This window comes from Moschus berezovskii, chromosome X (genome assembly GCF_049115385.1).
Source record: "Moschus berezovskii isolate FMDL1 chromosome X, NW_MosBer_1.0, whole genome shotgun sequence".
Classification (NCBI taxonomy): domain Eukaryota; kingdom Metazoa; phylum Chordata; class Mammalia; order Artiodactyla; family Moschidae; genus Moschus; species Moschus berezovskii.
Window position 1 is genome coordinate 56,892,632 of NC_142488.1, and position 18,429 is coordinate 56,911,060.

The window sequence follows — 18,429 nt, forward strand, 5'->3', positions numbered from 1 at the left end:
CTACTTTGAGTTTTGTAAAATGCAGCTTTAAGATCTTCAAGTACACATTATATTGCTATAGCTGGTGGAAATCCCAGGATCATTCCTTGGTAATTTTCTTCTCTGGCCACTATACACTATGTAGAGGGACATTCTCTGAATGGTCATCAGATCACTGAACAAAATAGCAAAAGCACACAAGCCTAGAGGTATGAGAAATTTTGTTAGGGTGATGTAGTAAGTGCAGTTTTAAATTTCAATGTTTGAATGTAAATGAATGTGTAGTAACTTCCTGGATGACCAATTTTGGTGAAAGGACCCACAACCACACCTGCGTAGCCTCATAGAAAGAAGGCCTCTCCACCTACTCCTCAGGGTAGGTCAGCTAACCTCTGGCCCATGTGAACACTGCTGTGACACTCAGGAGGCATTAAAAGGAAGCTGGAATCACTCTAAGCTGACCTACAGCCTCTTCCAGTGTTTTATGCGCACTGAGTCCTCAGTGAGTCTTCAGCTGATCTAAGTGTTTAACAGGGAGAGACTATTATTAAAGAGACTTCATTTCCTAATGAGTGGATCAGAATCATTTGTGAATAGCACAAAAATTGCACAAATACGATAACATCATGGACTTTTAAAAGGCTTGAGTAAATGTCTTAAAAGCTAACTAAATAGAAGCCCCTTTTAATAATATCCTTAGGAATAGTTTCCCAAGATGCCCCTTGTTAATCTTTCCACTCTTGCTTCTCTGCGAGACTCCATGTCTCATCTATGAAACAAAGGACAATTATAACCTCTGTGACAGATGGTATTTTAAAAATTCCACATGCTCTTCTACAATGTGACTCTGCCCCTCGCCCATCAAGTGGTGAAGTCTATTTCCCCTCCTCTTGAATCAGGGAGGGCATGTGACTATTTCCACCAATGGAATACAGCAGAAGTGATGCTATGAGAATTGCAAGGCTGGGTCATAAAAGGGAAAACAGCTTTCACCCTGTTTTCTGGAACACATGCATATGGACCCCTGTGCCTAAGGCCTGTGAAGAGTCTGCCTACACTGAGGTTGTCATGCTATGAGGAAACCAAATCAGAGAGGCCACGTGCAATATTTACATCATCCCAGCCCAGGGAGCAGACATGTTAGTGAAAAAACACTTAGACGATTCCAGCCCCCAGCCACTGAGTCACCCCAAACTTCAAGTCTTCCTCATTAAGGCCCTAGACATCATAGAGCAGAGACTAACCATCCCAACTGTGCCCTGTCTGAATTTCTGACCCACACAACCTATAAGTATAAAAACATGGCTGCCTGACAATAAGTTGGGGAGCAACAGTAACTGAAAAAACAATTTATACAGCAATAGTAACTGGAAAAACCACCAAAAGACTGCTTTAAACTTTAAATAAGATAGATGTGTATATAAAAGTGCTCTTTATTGATTCTCATAACTGAAAGCAAAATGGTAGACTGCTGCTGCCTAAAACGGAAAGGAAAAAGAGCTGAAGAGTGGGGCAAGGACAGTATGGGGAGGTGAGAGAAGCATGATGGTGAAATACAGCAGTGGAGTGGGAGGCAGCGTGCTCCCATATATCACTAGGGGCCATTTTTCCTTTAACTTATACATATGAAATCTGATATAATCTTGAAAGTAGAACCAAAGGGACCTCCTTTGATATTGAATATGGGGTATGAGGCAATGAAGAATCAAAGATGATTCTATGAATTTTGGTCTGAAAGACTGAACAGGAAGAATGAATCTGCTATCAGTTAAATGTATAAAATTACAGGTGGAACTAGTCTGGGAAGAACATCAGTAATTCAGTTTGGGACATTTTAAGTCTGAGATGTCTATTGGACATCCAAGTGGAAATGCTGCATTGCTGTTTACCTATTTGAGTCTAGAGTTTAGTGAAGAAAGTACTGCTGTCTGTAACATAGTTAATCAAACATTTACATTCCAAGGAGAAATAGGGGCCTCTCTGGATATCTAATCATCCACTCTTTCAGTATCACTAATGACTCAGAAGTATATTTGTTAAGTGAAAAAAGCAAGCTACAGAATGTTCCCATTTATTTGTACATACATATGTATATGTTGTTGGAGAAGGCAATGGCAACCCACTCCAGTACTCTTGCCTGGAAAATCCTGTGGACAGAGGAGCCTGGTAGGCTGCAGTCCATGGGGTCATGAAGAGTGGGACCCAACTGAGTGACTTCATTTTCACTTTTCACTTTCATGCCCTGGAGAAGGAAATGGCAACCCACTCCAGTGTTCTTGCCTGGAGAATCCCAGGGATGGCAGAGCCTGGTGGGCTGCCATCTCTGGGGTCGCACAGAGTTGGACACGACTGAAGCGACTTAGCAGCAGCATGTACATGTTGTATAAGCACACACATGCAGTTAATATTTGTGTTCTGATGTTTTTGTTTCTACAGTAAGTCAATTAATAATTCATCTAAGGCTTCCCACGTGGTGCTAGTGGTGAAGAATCTGCCTGCCAATGAAGGAGCCACAAGAGATGAGGGCTCCACCTCCGGGTCCAGAAGATCCCCTGGAGGAGGAAATGGCATCCTACTACAATATTCTTGCCTGGAAAATTCCAAGGGCAGAGGAGCCTGGCTGCTACAGTCCATGGGGCCACAAACAGTCAGACATGACTGAGCGAGTGAGCATGGGCACACAAGCACACACATACAACATTAACCATTTATGTGTAATATAACTTATAATGCATGCTTCCTTTCAAACAAACATGAAGCATTGTTTTTCTTCCATCAGACCCTTACTGTGAAAGAAACTAATTTAATTAAACAAATGAAGACAAAACAAAAACTATCTGAAGCTTATCACCAATGAGCATCAAAATCATCCAGTCTACCTAAAAAAAATGTAATGGTGTTACTATCATTTTTATTTGTTGAACTTAACTTCAAAAAATTCCTGTGGTAATGAACAGGCTTATGTAAACAGCTGAAACTTGCAGTGCAAGATGGCTCTGTTTCATAATTCTCTGTACCCCTCACCTCAGTCACCACACATACATACTACACTATCCTAAAGGACAAAAGAATTGCAGAAACAACAATGGAACAGAGAGGAAAACCTTACCTGAAAGCCAGAACAAAAATTCTAAAAGGATTTACTCCACCTAATCTGCTGTATCTTTTTCCATCCCTTTTCAATTACTACAGCAACGAATAAGAGTAATTCTAGGGCCCAAGAAACATGTCAATTCATATACATCCAAACTTTCTTCTGTAAGTCCATTAGAAAACACAATTCTGAAGTATTTTGACAATCTTGTGACTTAAATAATAAATTAAAAGCATGTTCAGTTTTATTAGTATTTAAGTTTCTATAGCTGATTGACTTAATCTGGCTGTAGGCAATAAGTAACTCAAATACAAACATTACAAACATTACTATTGTGATGGATTGAAGATAGTCACAAATCCTTTGATAGTCCTGTCAAGAGGTAGGGTCTGTTTCCCTCCTCTTCAGTCTGAGACTGCTCTAATAAAATATGGTAGAAGTAGTACTGTGCCATTTTCTGAGCCCAGGCCTTGAGAATGGCACCTTCTACTTCTTATCTCTAAGAATACACACTCTTGGAGCTCAGAGCTGCCATGTAAGAAGTCAGGCTATCCTGATCATGTGGACAGGCCCTAATACTAAATGGGAATCCGGGCAGTACACATCATAGCATCAACTACAGGGTTACAGTGGTGAATAAAATCAGTAAGGTTCCTGTGCTCATGTAGCTTTGAGTTTGTAATGCCACTACCAAAGTATAAGAGAGAAATGCTAATATGTTCACCAATCCCTAGATGTTTTCCATCTAGGCACATAGCAAGGCTGCATTCCCCAGTACCCTTTGCAGTTAGGTGGGCCATATGAATGAGTTCTGGCTAATGGCATATGTGTGGATCATCTACTTCAAAGTCTAGACCCCCTCCAAATCTACCTGCATCACCCTCCATGCTGTCTTGTCTTTTTCTGCAAACTGGATTTAGAAGTTTGGGGGTGGAAAAGAGTGGGAAAAGACCTAGCAGATAGAGGAGTCACTCCAAAAAAGCCTGAGTCTCTGAATGACTATGAAGGGCAGAGATGATTCACATCCCAAACCCACACTGGATGGAGACATGTGTAAAAAATAAAACCTTCATTGTGTTAAGATGCTGAGATTCTTGGAGATGTTTGTTATAGCATTTGGCCTATCATGACTAATACATACATAATGGTAAAAAGTTATTTCCCAGTATTTTCATGTTTGTTTCCACTTAAGTAACTATTGCATTACATTAGATTCATTCTTAAATTTCTCTAACAGATTTATATTTTGGGATATTCTCTCTAGAGATATCCATCAGGAGAAAATAACCAACCAACAAGGTTTAAATCTTACTAAAACTAACATGGAGGAGTCAACTCAAAATAGTATATTAAAAGATTTTTATTCTTACATTCTGATGCTTTTTGTATGTTATTGTGAACTGCAACATTCTTTATTAAAAACATTTAGCACAAAATCAAGGAATGTCCTCATGCTTTTAAAGCACACAGATTAATTTGTTAAGTTTGGGAGGCAGGAAGAATTTTTACAATTAAATAACTATTAGTGAATATTTCTTTTTATTTTTTTAAGTGCAACAATATTAATTTAATGTAATAATGTTTGGTCAAAACTAAAATCACTATTCCAAAGATGAATCTAGCACTGATTCTCAAAGTGCAGGTTTTGAGTTTATGTGCATAAACCACCCACCCTATGCATATTTCTTTGTATATGAAAGTAATATATAATCATTGAAAATATTAGTTTTTAAAGCAATCATAGCAAGGGTTTGTTAAGAAACATTTACATTTGTTTAGATTTGGCAGTTGTGTCAGAAGAAAATACTTCTATTTATTTTGAGAATAAAGCTACATCTTTTAAATTAAAAAACTAAGTATTCTCTCAATAGTGTAAATAACCACACTGTTACCAGGCACCTCCTTAACTGCTAGGAAATTTGTAATCTATGAAAAAAAACCAAAAAACATACAAAAAGAAACACTAACATAAAAAGTAAATTAGCATCTCAGTTCAAAATAGGAAAAGCTAAAAACATCAGTTTGGTAGATTTGTGAAAGGGGATTTTAAAAAATGGAACTGGGATTACTTGGTTATTCAAGAACCATGCTTTCTTTCTTAGCAGCCTGGTGGAACCAAGGTGGTTGAGATTGGGATATAGTGTCCATTTTTCAAAAAGGAAGCTGCTCAACAAGTGGTGTCGGGACACTTGGATATACACATGCCAAAGGATTAAGTCAGACCTTTAACACCTTACACCATACAAAAAATCAACTGAAATGGATCAAAAACCCAAATATAAGAGTTAAAACTACAGAATTCTGAGAATTCTAGGTATAAAACTTCATCTTGGTTTAGGTAATGATTTCTTAGATATGACACCAAAAGGACAAGCAACCAAAAGAAAAAAATAGATACACTGAACTTCATCAAAATTAAAAATTTCTGTGCCTCAAAGGACACCACCAATGAAGTGAAAAGACAACCCAGAGAATGGGAGAAATTATTCACAAATCATGTATCTGGTAAAAAAAAAAACCTGTATCTAGACTATGTAAAGAACTTTTACAATTTAACAATAAAAAGACAAATAACACATTTTTCTAATGGGCAAAAGATGTGAATAATTTCCCCAAAGAAGAGATATACATAGGAGGTATGCATGGATGCATCAAGTAAAAATGGAACATTCTACAACTGCTGGTCAGGGGACATCATCACCCTTTTCACTAAAAGGCTAGATTTTCAGTAGCCAAAGGCAGCCATTCCAAGGTGAATATGACAGAACATAAAGAGATGAACTGACATGTTTCACTTTACAGTTTGAACAGTAATGTTTCACAGGAAAGGAAAAAAAATCATTGTATTTGCTAACCACATAAAAGCTTCTTCTCTTTGTAATAAACTACAAAAGCTCTCTTTCAAGAACATACAACTGGCTGATAGGCACATAAAGAAAAGATGTTAGGACTTCTCTAGTGGTCCAGTGGTTAGGAATCTACCTTCTAATGCAGGGGATGTGGGTTCAATCCCTGGTCGGGGAACTAAGATCCCACATGCCCAGGGGTAACTACTGAGCCTGTACCACAGAGCTAGAGAGACCAGGTGCCACAACTAAGACCCAACATAGCCAAAAATAAACAAATAAGTAAATAATAAAAAAGAAAAGATGTTCAACATCATCAGCCAACAAGCAAATGCAAAATCACAATGAGATGTACTTCATATCCACTAGGATGGCTATAATTAAAACAATAGAAGTGTTGGTTAGGATGTGGAGAAAATGGAATCCTCATAAAATGCTCGTAGGAATGTATGATTGACCCTTGAACAAGACAGGGGTAAGGGGTACTGACACCTCATACAGTCAAAAATTCACATATAATTTATAGTTGGCCCTCCCTATCTGTGGTTCTGGATCTGTGGATTCAAACAACTGCAGGCTGGTATTACTATAGCATTTACTATTGAAAAAATCCACATATAAGTGGACCTGCACAGTTCAAGCTCACATTGTTCAAGGGTCAACTATATCTTTTGGTTGTTTACTAATTTTCTTTCCTAAAACCCACCCACTTTCCTCTTTGCTTCCTTCATCCTATTCTCTTTACAATGATAAATGTATACTGAAAACCTACTATTAGGCAGTAAGGGTTCTGCTCTTAAGTAGCTTATAGTTACAATTGTTTTCTTTCTTCCTTTTCTCTTCTAATTACATACTGCTGTGCTGTTATGTGCCCACTACCACATTTTCTTACCTTCTACACACTCCTCTATTTGTGATGATTGCATATATTTATAATTATATATATGGATGATATTTTTATTAACATTATTGAGGTATAAATGACACATCAAGCTACATATATTTAAAATGTACAAATTAACAAGTTCTGACACACATATAAATTTGTGCAACAAGAACTACAACCAAGATAATAAATATAACCATCACCTCTAAAAGTTCTCTTGTATCCTCTTGCTCCACTGGCCACTTCCAAAAAACCCAATGATCTGCTGTCACTAAAGCAGGTAGTCCTTACTTTGCACAGTGGTATTGTACCGTAAAAATAACTGTGCAAACTGAAACTGTGAAAAGCAATCTTAATCATCACTGGGGAAATGATTTTTCAGTGACCTTTAAAATTTTTGTCAAAATATTTTACTCTCATTGTTGACTATACTATATAGGGAAATAAAAAATATTAAAACCAATATGCATTTAATACCCTATCATTTGAAACACTGAGACATTCTTTTATCTTTTATAAAACACTCTTTCATTTCTTTGTAAAACTTATCAAGAGTACAGTGCTTAGCTCTTAATTTACAAAACTTACGAAACAGAATAAGCAACTCTTCTATGTCCTGGAAAGTGGTCATACGATTGTATGAACTTGGATTAGTTTCCAACATTTTGTCCTTTGTGCTTTCACTGCTGTAAAATTTTTTGAGAATTCCTTTAATGTGAAGTTTTATTCTGGAATCATTTTATCTGGAACATCTTCATTCTTTTCATCACAATCACTTTTTTCATATCTGTATGTTTGCCTTCATTAAGTTCCTCTAGCTGCATATCTAGAGCCTCTCAAACTGCATCAGTGCATCCACATTCCCATGTTCAACTATTTATTCTATAACTACATTGAGTTTGATTCAAATTTCTCTTTCAGTATTATCAATTTTTATTTCTTTAAATGTTCTGCAGAATTTCCCAGTGAAACCATCTGGGCCTGGAGGTATTTTTATGGAGCGTTTTTAATTACAAATTCAATTTCATTAATAGTTATGGAGCTATTCAACTGATTATTTCACACTGAGTAAGTTGTGGTAATTTGTTTGGATAACCCCCAGGAAGGCAGGAAAAACAAAAGAGAAAAATAAAAAACAGAGAACACTCATATATACACACACAATAAAATAAAACGGCAGACTTAAGCCCTGCTGCTGCTGCTGCTAAGTCACTTCAGTCGTGTCCGACTCTGTGTGACCCCATAGACGGCAGCCCATCAGGCTCCCCCGTCCCTGGGATTCTCCAGGCAAGAACACTGGAGTGGGTTGCCATTTCCTTCTCCAATGTGTGAAAGTGAAAAGGGAAAGTGAAGTCGCTCAGTCATGTCTGACTCGTAGCGACCCCATGGACTGCAGCCTACCAGGCTCCTCCGTCCATGGGATTTTCTAGGCAAGAGTACTGGAGTGGCTTGCCATTGCCTTCTCCGGACTTAAGCCCTACCATATCATTAATTACATTAAATGTAAATGGTCTAAATACATTAAGTCAGAGGTTGGCAGAATGGACTAAAAAACATGATTCAAATATATGCTATCAAAAACACTTAAGACAGAAGCATATAAATAAGTCAAGAGTAAAATAAAGGAGAAAGATATAAATATAAACATTACTCAAAAGAAAGCAAGAGTGACAACATTAATATCAGATTAAGTAGCTTTCATAGCAGAGAAAATTACCAGAGATGGGGAGGAACATTACATAATAAAGAAAGGATAAATTCACCAATAAAACATAGCAATCATAAATGTATGTGCACCAAACAACAGTGATGCAAAATATTTGAAACAAAAACTTATTGGGATGAAGGAGAAAAAATAACTTCCCGATTATGGCTGGAGACTTCAACCTCTGTGATAGAACAGACAGAAAATCAGCCAGGAGATAGAAGAACTCAACACTATCAACTAACAGGATTGAACTGACATTTACAGAATACTCCACCCAACAGCAGCAGCACAGGCATTATTTTCAAGCACCCATGGAACATATACCATGATAGACCATATCCTGGGCCATAAAATAAAACTCAACAAATATAAACAAATTGGTATTATACAGAGTGTTCTCTAATACAATGGAATCAAAACTAGAAATCAGTAATAGAAAGATAAGAAAATATTCAAATAAAGTAAAAACCACACTTTTAAATAAAAGAAGTTTCAAGGGGAAAAAGTGGGAAAAAAGAAGTCTCAAAGGAAAAAATATACTCAAGTGAATGAAAATAAAAATATAACACATCAAAATTTTTGAGACATTGCTAAAGCAGTGATGAGAGGGAAATTTATAGCATTAAATGCTCATACTGGAAAGAGGAAATGTCTCAAATCAATAAGCTATGCTCCCAATCCAAGAAACTAGAAGAAGAGCAAAATAAATCCAAAGCAAGTAAAATAACTGAAGTAGTAGAGATACAAGCAGAAATAAATTAAAAACAGAAAAGTAATGAAACCAAAGTCCAAATTCAGATTTACATCCCACAATTTATCATGTCAAGGGTCTGTTATAATACCTGGCTGCAGTGAAGCGTTTACCACTCTTTATTGTGATTATCATGGCCACTCCTGAAAGAAGAATGTTATTTATGTATGGCTGCAGCACCAAACAGACAGTGTGGCATATGAATGACAATGCAGCTTCATGTGATGTTGTGGAACATGTGGGATACAGAACACTGCCAAAGATTCTGAGCCATACTGCCCCAGCATTTTGCATGAGCAGCTATATAGCTTCACAGTAGAAAAATCTAAAGAATCTACAGCACGTGTTGTAGTTTGAGAAAGATAGAAGCACAAAGAAGCTATACCATGGAGAGTACTTTGTGTGGCTGTGATCAGGGAACATATAAGGGTTTACAGATTGGTACTCGAGAACTGGAAGACATGGGAGCAAAATTTTGTGTTGGCCTATCGTGTTTGAAAAGACTGATATCCCCACTGGAATATAATCTGCCTTCCAGTCTGCTTGACTTTGAAAATGACTTGATTGAATGGAGCTGCAAAGTAACTAGCCCCCCTACTTATGTTTTGGATGAAGATGAACCTCGATTCCTTGAAGAAACAGATTACAGTATAGATAGTAATGATGAGTTAGATATTGAATTGACTGAAAATGCAAGAGACTATGAACCTTCTGCCCAAGAAGTACTTTCTGACTCTGAATCAAGAACCCATTGATTCAGAGGGTTGAGCCCTTTGCCATCTCTTGTTAATTGCAAAGAAGAAATGAAATATCTTGGTTTTTATTACACAGCAAGTTTGAGAGAAATGAGTTTATAGAGAGCTGAGTCAGATAAACAGAAAGCAACTTGGGCCTGTTTGGTTTCAAGACAATGAATGTGTTTATTAATTCATGATAAAAAGATGGCTTTGTGAAATGGTCAATAAAAATGACCAACCTATATCAAGTAAAAAAGGAGATAAAAATGGCCAATATTAGGTATGAAAGAGGGGGGATATACTACTGTTTCTTCTGCTTTAAATGTGTTCATAATTGCTCACTGAAGCATTTTTATGATGGCTTCTTTTAAATCTTTGTTAGACAATTCTACTATCTCTGTCACGTTGGTACTGACAGCTACTGATTATCTTTGATCAAGTCGAGATCTTTTTAGTTCTTGATATGAGTGATTTTTTTCCACTGCAACATGGACACAGGGTATTATGCTACAAGACTCTGAATCTTCTTTAAACCTTTTATTTTTACTGGCTTCCTCTGACACTGCTCTGGCTGGAGATCTGGTTGGGGAGGATATCACCTCATCACTGTTAGGTGATTGTAGGAGTCCTGGTTCACCATTTGGCCTATACTGACATTCAGGGGCAGGAATTCTTTGTTACTACTGGGGGAGGCTGAGAGTTCTGGCTTCTCACCAGGCCTCCACTGATACCTTCCTTGATGGGATTGGCAAGATAACCTTACTACTGCTTCCTATACAGTCTTCACTGATACCATGTGGCAGGGGGAGAAGGTGTCCTCATCACCTCTAAGGAGTGGTGAAAGTCTCTGATACTACCACAGATGGGAAGGAGAGGGATACATGATTATTACTGGTTTAAGGTGGTCGTCTAGGCTCCTCACTGTTACTGCAACAGTATATAAAAATACTGACAGTAAAGACATGAAAATGTCTGACTCTTATGTTCATTCATGATAGTGTTGTGATTTCTAGGAGGATGGTGGCAATGATGATGAGCTAGTGAGGGTAAGTATGTGTGTTGGACAAGACTGAAGTTTTTCTTAACAGAGAATAGACAGTCTCTCTGTGGGTGGACAGCCTGGGCTTGCGTTTTTAGAAGTTGATTTGACAAGCATTTCTGGAACATGACTAAGACCTAAGAACCTGCTGCTGCTGCTGCTAAGTCGCTTCAGTCGTGTCCGACTCTGTGTGACCCCAAAGACGGCAGCCCACCAGGCTCCTCTGTCCCTAGGATTCTCCAGGCAAGAATACTGGAATGGGGTGCCATTTCCTTCTCCAAGAACCTGATGCTAGGGGCCAAAAATTCAAGAATGTGGTCTCTGATCTTTAAGAACCTAATATGTACTAGAAATAGATAGCTGTACAATGAGATGTACAATTTCTCATAGTAACCAGGAGGTCCCACCAGCCCCTTTATCTGATGCTATTCCTTCCTTTTCCTTCCTTCCCTCATTCATTCATTTAAACTTATACCAAGCATTTTATTTCATGCTGGCCTTCATGCAAAACACTGGCAAAGACCAGTAGGAAAAAATGGCTTCCGAAACTAGTCATTACTCTTGAAAAGCTAAACTTACTATGTTCTCTTGGCAAAAAACACTCTCCTACTTAAACTTCTTCTCAAGTCTTTGCAAAGGAAGGCTGTGTGCTTACGGTCAATCCAATTATTCTAGTTATCCCCTTTCATTTGGGTTTATGCATTTTACAAACTCTGTATGTTTTGGCCCTCTGTTTACAGATGCTATCACTATGAGGCCCCTATTAAAATGAAGCAACTTCTCATGGAGTTATATATTAATAGGGTTATTATGGGGTTATATAATTAGTGCTCTGTTTCTCTTCAAAGGCTAATAAATGCTACTGATTGTTGAGTCAGACTGGGAAGTCTTGCTCTCCAAAACATTATCATAATTTCAGATTGGACTTCAAACAGTTTTATCCTGTGAATAGGTACATATTATATCCCTAAATAGTCTGACTGACTACTGACCTATCTTAGTCTGGGATAATCTGCTATTGGTCTGAGTGAATTGCTGAACATGTATGTGACTTAGCATTATAAACGTATAGTTAGCCACTCAAAGTCTCCCCTCAAGCAGCTCACAGACAACTGTAAGAGCATTCATCCCCTAAATCAAAGATACAACCATGAAAATACCTGACAGAAGGCTGTGGAAGAGTGTCTGGATTGGCTGGTACTTGGACTCCCTTTTCCCATTCTTCCTTCCATGTATCCGTGAAGAGGTAATAGTTGTCAGGGTTAATGTGGTGAGAGTCTGGAATCTTCATGGCACTGATAAGGTCCTTCCGGAATACCTGGTAAGACATTGCACACACCTTGAGAAAACCAACACTATGGAATTAACAACATTTAATGTTCTCCTTTTAAAAAGACCATCCCCACCAACTCTGCACTCCAACAAGAGAGACATCTCTAACTTCCTAAATGGTCAGATCAACTTCTATTTGGAAAGGGTCTGCAGAATTAACAGGAAAGTCAGCTTGTTCTGGATTTAATAAAAAGTAAAGGGGTTCTTCCTGAATTTTCTTGGGCTCCTTGAATTTAAATCAACAGTACAGGTTACTCTTAAAAAGTCTATGTAAATCCTTAACTCTCTCAAATTAATCAACAAGTATCCTATGATAACTTATAATCATTTAGCTATCACCTTATTTTAAAATTATTTACATAGACATAATTTTAGTATTGTAGAGAAGTTACAAAAATAATACAGAGATCCCATATATCCTTCTTATATTTCCCTCTAATGTTAACATCTTGTATAACCAAAGTACAATTACCTAAACCAGGAAATTAACATTGATCTACAACTAATTTTCCCCCTAATGTCTTTCTGTTCCAGAATTCAATCCAGAATCACACTTTGCAGCAGTTGTCATGTCTCCTTTGTATCCTCCAATTTGTGATAGTTTCTCCTTTTCTTTCCAGCCTTGACACTTCTGAAGAGTACCAGTCACATACTTATATAATGTCCGTACAATCTGGGTTTGTCTGATGTTTTCTCATGATTAGATTTAGGTTATTAATTTTTGAGCAAAACGCCACAGAAAGGATGCTATGACCCTCTTATCCTATTATATACGGAATGTATGATGCTGATGTCATCTTAGTGGTGATGTTAAAACTTGATCAGTTGGTTAAGATAGTGTGTCTTGCTGGTTTTCTCAGCTGTTAGGGTACTAAATTTTCCTTTCTACTTAATAAATATCTTAGAGGAGGTACCCTTAGATTATAAAAAACACCCTGTTTCTCCTCAAACTGTCACGGACTAATTTTAGCATTGACAGATTTCTTCTGTGCAAAAGTTATTACTTTTGTTATGGTATTCTAATGGTGATTTGTTATCTTCCTCAGTTCTACCAGCCTACAGTTATGAATTGGAATTCCTCTGTAAAAAAAAAAAAAAGACCTGCCCCTTCTCCCTAATTTATTTTCTTGCTCATTCATTCAATTATTAATTTTTATCATTAGCGCCTCAGGTGGTGGTTTATTGTTTTAGTTGCTAAGTCATGTCTGACTCTTGTGACCCCATGGACTGTAGTCTGCCAGGCTTCTCTGTCCGTGGGAGTCTCCAGGCAAGATGGAGTGGGTTGCCATGACCTCTTCCAGGGGATCTTCCCAACCCAGGGATTGAACCTAGGTCTCCTACACTGCAGGCAGATTCTTTTACCAACTGAGCTATGAGGGAAGCCCCCAGAGTCTCATGGATCTATTTTATTCTTTGGTTTATAATTCAGTATTACTGTTAATTATTTTTATGCTCAAATTGTTCTACCTTTGGTCACTGGGAGCTCTTTCAGGCTGGCTTGCACCTATGTACTTTTGACACATCCCACACTTTATTTTTGAGTACTTCTTAAACTTCCTACATTACAATGTACCCTAAGCATCTTCCACTTGATTATAAAAGCTATTGATTTTATATGTTAACATCATATCCTGTCACCTTGCTGAATTCTTTTTTTTTCTGGTGATTTTTAAAATTTGATTTATCCAATAAATGCAGAACATTCTGTGAATTTAACACTATTGGGTTGCTTTCTCTGACCTCTCAAGTTCAAGATATTTTTAAAAATTAATTAATTTTAATTGGAGGCTAATTACTTTACAAAATTGTGGTGGTTTTTGCCATACACTGACATGAATCAGCCATGGATGTACATGTGTCCCCCATGCTGAACCCCCCTCCCACTTCCCTCCCCATCCCATCCCACAGGGTTGTTCCACTGCACCGGCTTTGAGTGCCTTGTTTCATGCATCGAACTTGGACTGGTGATCTATTTCACATATGGTAATATACATGTTTCAATGCTATTCTCTCAAATCGTCCAAAAGTCTGTTCTTTATATCTGTGTCTCTTTTGCTGTCTTGCATATAGGGTCACCATTACCATGAAAGTTGAAGTATAGAGTATGATACAATAAAGCAATTAATTCTCAGTTAGTGTAGTCTGTTTAAACTGACATTTCACAAAGTACAGGACTGAATGATCATATAATCAGTTCAGTTCAGTTCAGTCAGTCAGTCAGTCGTGTCCGACACTTTGCGACCCCATGAACTGCAGCACGCCAGGCCTCCCTGTCTATCACCAACTCCCGGAGTTTGCCCAAACCCATGTCCATTGAGTCAGTGATGCCATCCAACCATCTCATCCTCTGTCGTCCCCTTCTCTTCCTGCCCTCAATCTTTCCCAGCATCAGGGTCTTCTCAAATGAGCCAGCTCTTCTCATCAGGTGGCCAAAGTATTGGAGTTTCAGCTTCAACATCAGTCCTTCCAATGATGTCATTTAAATGAATAAGGACTCATTCCATTTGCTACTTTGCAGGGATAACTCTGCAAATGCCTATTGGTTTCATTTAGGGAAGATTTAGAATTAATAATATGACCTGAACAGGAAACCAATGTTGAACATGCTGGTGATGAGGTGGTGACAAAATGACCTTCCTATGAAGAATCCTAGCCAATTAATTTGGTACTGTGTGGGGAGAAAGCTAAGTCTATAGGAAACAAAAATGGAAAGTTTATTACATAATGCTTTGTACAAGGAAGTAAGAGAGGATCACAGACATATCTATTAACATATTTTGCACAGAGCTCAGTGTTCTGGGTGGCCAGTGGGAGAAACTGAATCACCATTTTGCTGAACACTCTGAACCATCTCTATAAATTACGAGTGCCTTTAATGAGACAGTGGTTAAGAAGTGGTAGCAATTTACAATTGTGCTCGACTACTGCCTCTGTGAAACAGGGTTCTGTGGGAAATCCTACCTTAGCTCTGGAAAGACTACTACAATCAAGTACTTTTCAACCTCCTAAAATATTTCATTATTTTCCATATGATATATTTCTCAAAATAAATCAACTGACTGAAAAGTCATGCTTTGGGTTTAGTAACAATCACATAGCATATACCATGTTTTCATACCTGATATAACTGCTTATGAAAATCTGCTCTGTAGCATTTTCTAAGTTAGCCTAGAGACACAGAAGTGGGCTGAATAGTGCCCCCCAACTCCAAAAATATGTCCACATCCTAATTTCTGGAACCTGTCAATGTTACATTACTTTAGAAATGAGTTCTTTGCAGATAAAAATAATTTAAGGATTCTGAGATGAAAGGATCATCCTGGAAAATCCAGGTGGGCCTTAAATCCAGTAACAAGTGTCTTTATAAGAGAAAAGTAGAGGCAAATTTGAGACAGAAGAGAAGGGAGTACAACTATGGAGGCAGAGACTGGAATGATTCATTAATCCACTAGTCAATAAGTGCTGAAAGCTATAGAACCTGGAAGAGCAAAGAACAGAATTTCCCTAAAGTTTCTGGAGGGAGCAATCTGGTCAGTTTTGGACTTCTGGCATTTAGAATTCTGAGAAAATAAATTCCTGTTGTTTTAAGCCACCCAGTTTGTGGTAATTTGTTACAGCAGCCCTAGGAAACTAATACACATATTTACCAAACAGAAGAGAAACTTGAAGACTCTAGACAAAGAGAAAAAGCAGAGGTCAATGAAATTTGGCTCTTGTCCATTGCTTCAGAAATAGCAAACTTCCAGGGAACAGGAACACTGTGAAGTCTGGGGAACCTGGGACTGCAGAAAAACCAATCAATTCATACCTATTTTTCTTAATCAAATGAAAACTAAAACCAATGACTACTGTAATTTTCTCTTCCACCTTTAGAAAAAAAGACTTACATGGTAAGCTTGATTTCAATTTTACAAGCTAGCCAGATTAAATAGCATCAGAACCAAGGTTTCCAGAGAAGCATTTTTACTCAAGGCAGAGTGCAAGAGTCTGCCTTATCTTGCTGGAGAAGTCAAACATTTCAAGTATGAGGCAGAACATAAAATGCTGAAGAGGGGATAGGAATGCAAGTTCAGTACTCAGGAAGATATCTTCAAAGTGATACAAAATATATTTACCAGATTGGTCTCATGAATTTGCTTCTGGTAAGAAAAGGTATTTTTTAAGGTTTTTAAACATAGGCAAACAAAATAGTTATAGTGTATCCTGATAGAGGTATCAGTTTTATACATATATAGTAGTACACACATACATTCATATTTGTATTTATTTTCATAAAGATAAACAATAAAAAGCCAAGAACTTATAAAGAAAACCATTTAACGCTGAGAAAAGGGGAGAAAATAGGAACAAGAGAGACAGAAGCTGGATCTCTCTGAATGTATTTTGTTTCATAGTTTGATATTTGAACCAAACAAATATCTCAAATGGTTAAAAATAAAAATCTTTATAAAGAAAGGAGTATGGGTCTAAGGACAGACTGCTGGGATTGGTCTACTAATTTTACCACTTACTAGTTTGGGGAAGTTGTCTAAATTGTCTATGTCTCAGTTTACTTATCTGTAAAATAAGAATAAGAACACTTAACCTCACTGGGGTAGTTGTAAGGATTAAATAGGTGAATTTATGTAAAGATCTTTAGCATGGTACTGGGCTCATGGTAATTGCTAAATAAATTCCAGCTGCAATTATTTTACTATCACCAACATAGTCTCAGCTTTAGTTCTAAAAGCAGAAAGTTCTCTTTTCCAGTCGATAAATTAATTGTTGATAGGTAAAAGGAGACGTGAGTTCATGGATCAACTAAAATGTGGATGGTCTGACTTCCAAAGACAGTGTTCCCAAGCAAGAGCCCCATCGAGAACTTTAACCAACATTCTATAGGTCACGAGGTAATGCAGAAACTTTACAAAACGAAACATGGCTATTTGCTGCTAAATTAAAGATTGTGAATGAGGGATCTGGATATTGACACTGACCTAGGTAATGAAGTTTAGAAGTTTTACAAGTTCTTAATTGTGTGCCTATTTTATATGCACTGGTAGTTTCCCCAAAAGTTCCTGAAACAAAAAGACTTTGTACTTACCAGATATCTGCTCATTTATGGTCAAAGAGGGAATTCACAGCCTAACATACAGTCCAGAAGCTATGCCAAGTCCAACAGTGCATGCCCATCCTGGCCTCTCAGATGCTTGCAGAAACAAAGGAGGCCTCACTATGAATTCAATTAGAATATCAATGCTTAACCTGCCAGAGCCACAAAATGAAAATGCCCTTCATGGACAGCTCTGGCTTTACTGTTCTCATTAACATCTCTCAGTGGGCAGTTTCTTAAAGCACAGCTAGTCTGAACATTTCTGTGACATTTTTTAGAGGAAAAGCCAAAACATTTACTTCCTATATGACACAAAGGGGAACACTGTCTGGTCCATGTATAATGAAGCAGAGAGACTGATCAGTTTTGATTCATAGTCACTAAGTCTAAAACTATACATAACTGATGACAAACAGATGTCACCTCCAAAGCATTAAAAAAAAAAACAGCAGCAAACACAATCTAATCAAAAGGAATAAACTGTAAGTGATTTTCTTAGAATTATAAATCTTAAGGCAAAAAGAGACTTTTCAGGTTATCTAAAAAGAATAAACCATTCAAAGCAGAGAAAGCCTAGCAAAGAATTTCTATAAACAAAAATAGCCAATGTTGTCAAGACATTATGTCCCACAGTTGTTTTTCCAGTGAAGTGAAACTTATTTCTCAGTTTAAAGCTTTAAAAATCATGGACGTATCTTTCAGATAGTTTAAAATAATTCTAATTTAATAATTTAAAAAGAATAAATAGGACACTTCTGATGGGTATGGGCTGACATCAACTGAAACACTGATTCCCAAAAAGCAATGTACTTTTAGGCTGCTTAGGTAGGTTAGAGAATTCTCCTTACCCTGTATCACACAGAGGTATTTACCATGATATTGATATATCCTGGTAATGGAGGAGAGGGAGCAACTGAGTCTGACTTGAAGATCTGAGCAATTTTCGCATAAGAGATGACAACTGA

General features: G+C 37.4%; 1 protein-coding gene across 1 annotated transcript in view; it reads right to left on the bottom strand.

Annotated features, from left to right (window-relative positions):
* Positions 1-18,429, bottom strand: part of JADE3 (jade family PHD finger 3) — a 150,709-nt gene that overhangs the window by 37,655 nt on the left and 94,625 nt on the right. Inside the window, exon 5 of the mRNA XM_055393892.2 lies at positions 12,201-12,358. Within this exon, the coding sequence (XP_055249867.2) occupies positions 12,201-12,358 (158 nt within the window). The remainder of the gene's footprint in view (positions 1-12,200; positions 12,359-18,429) is intronic.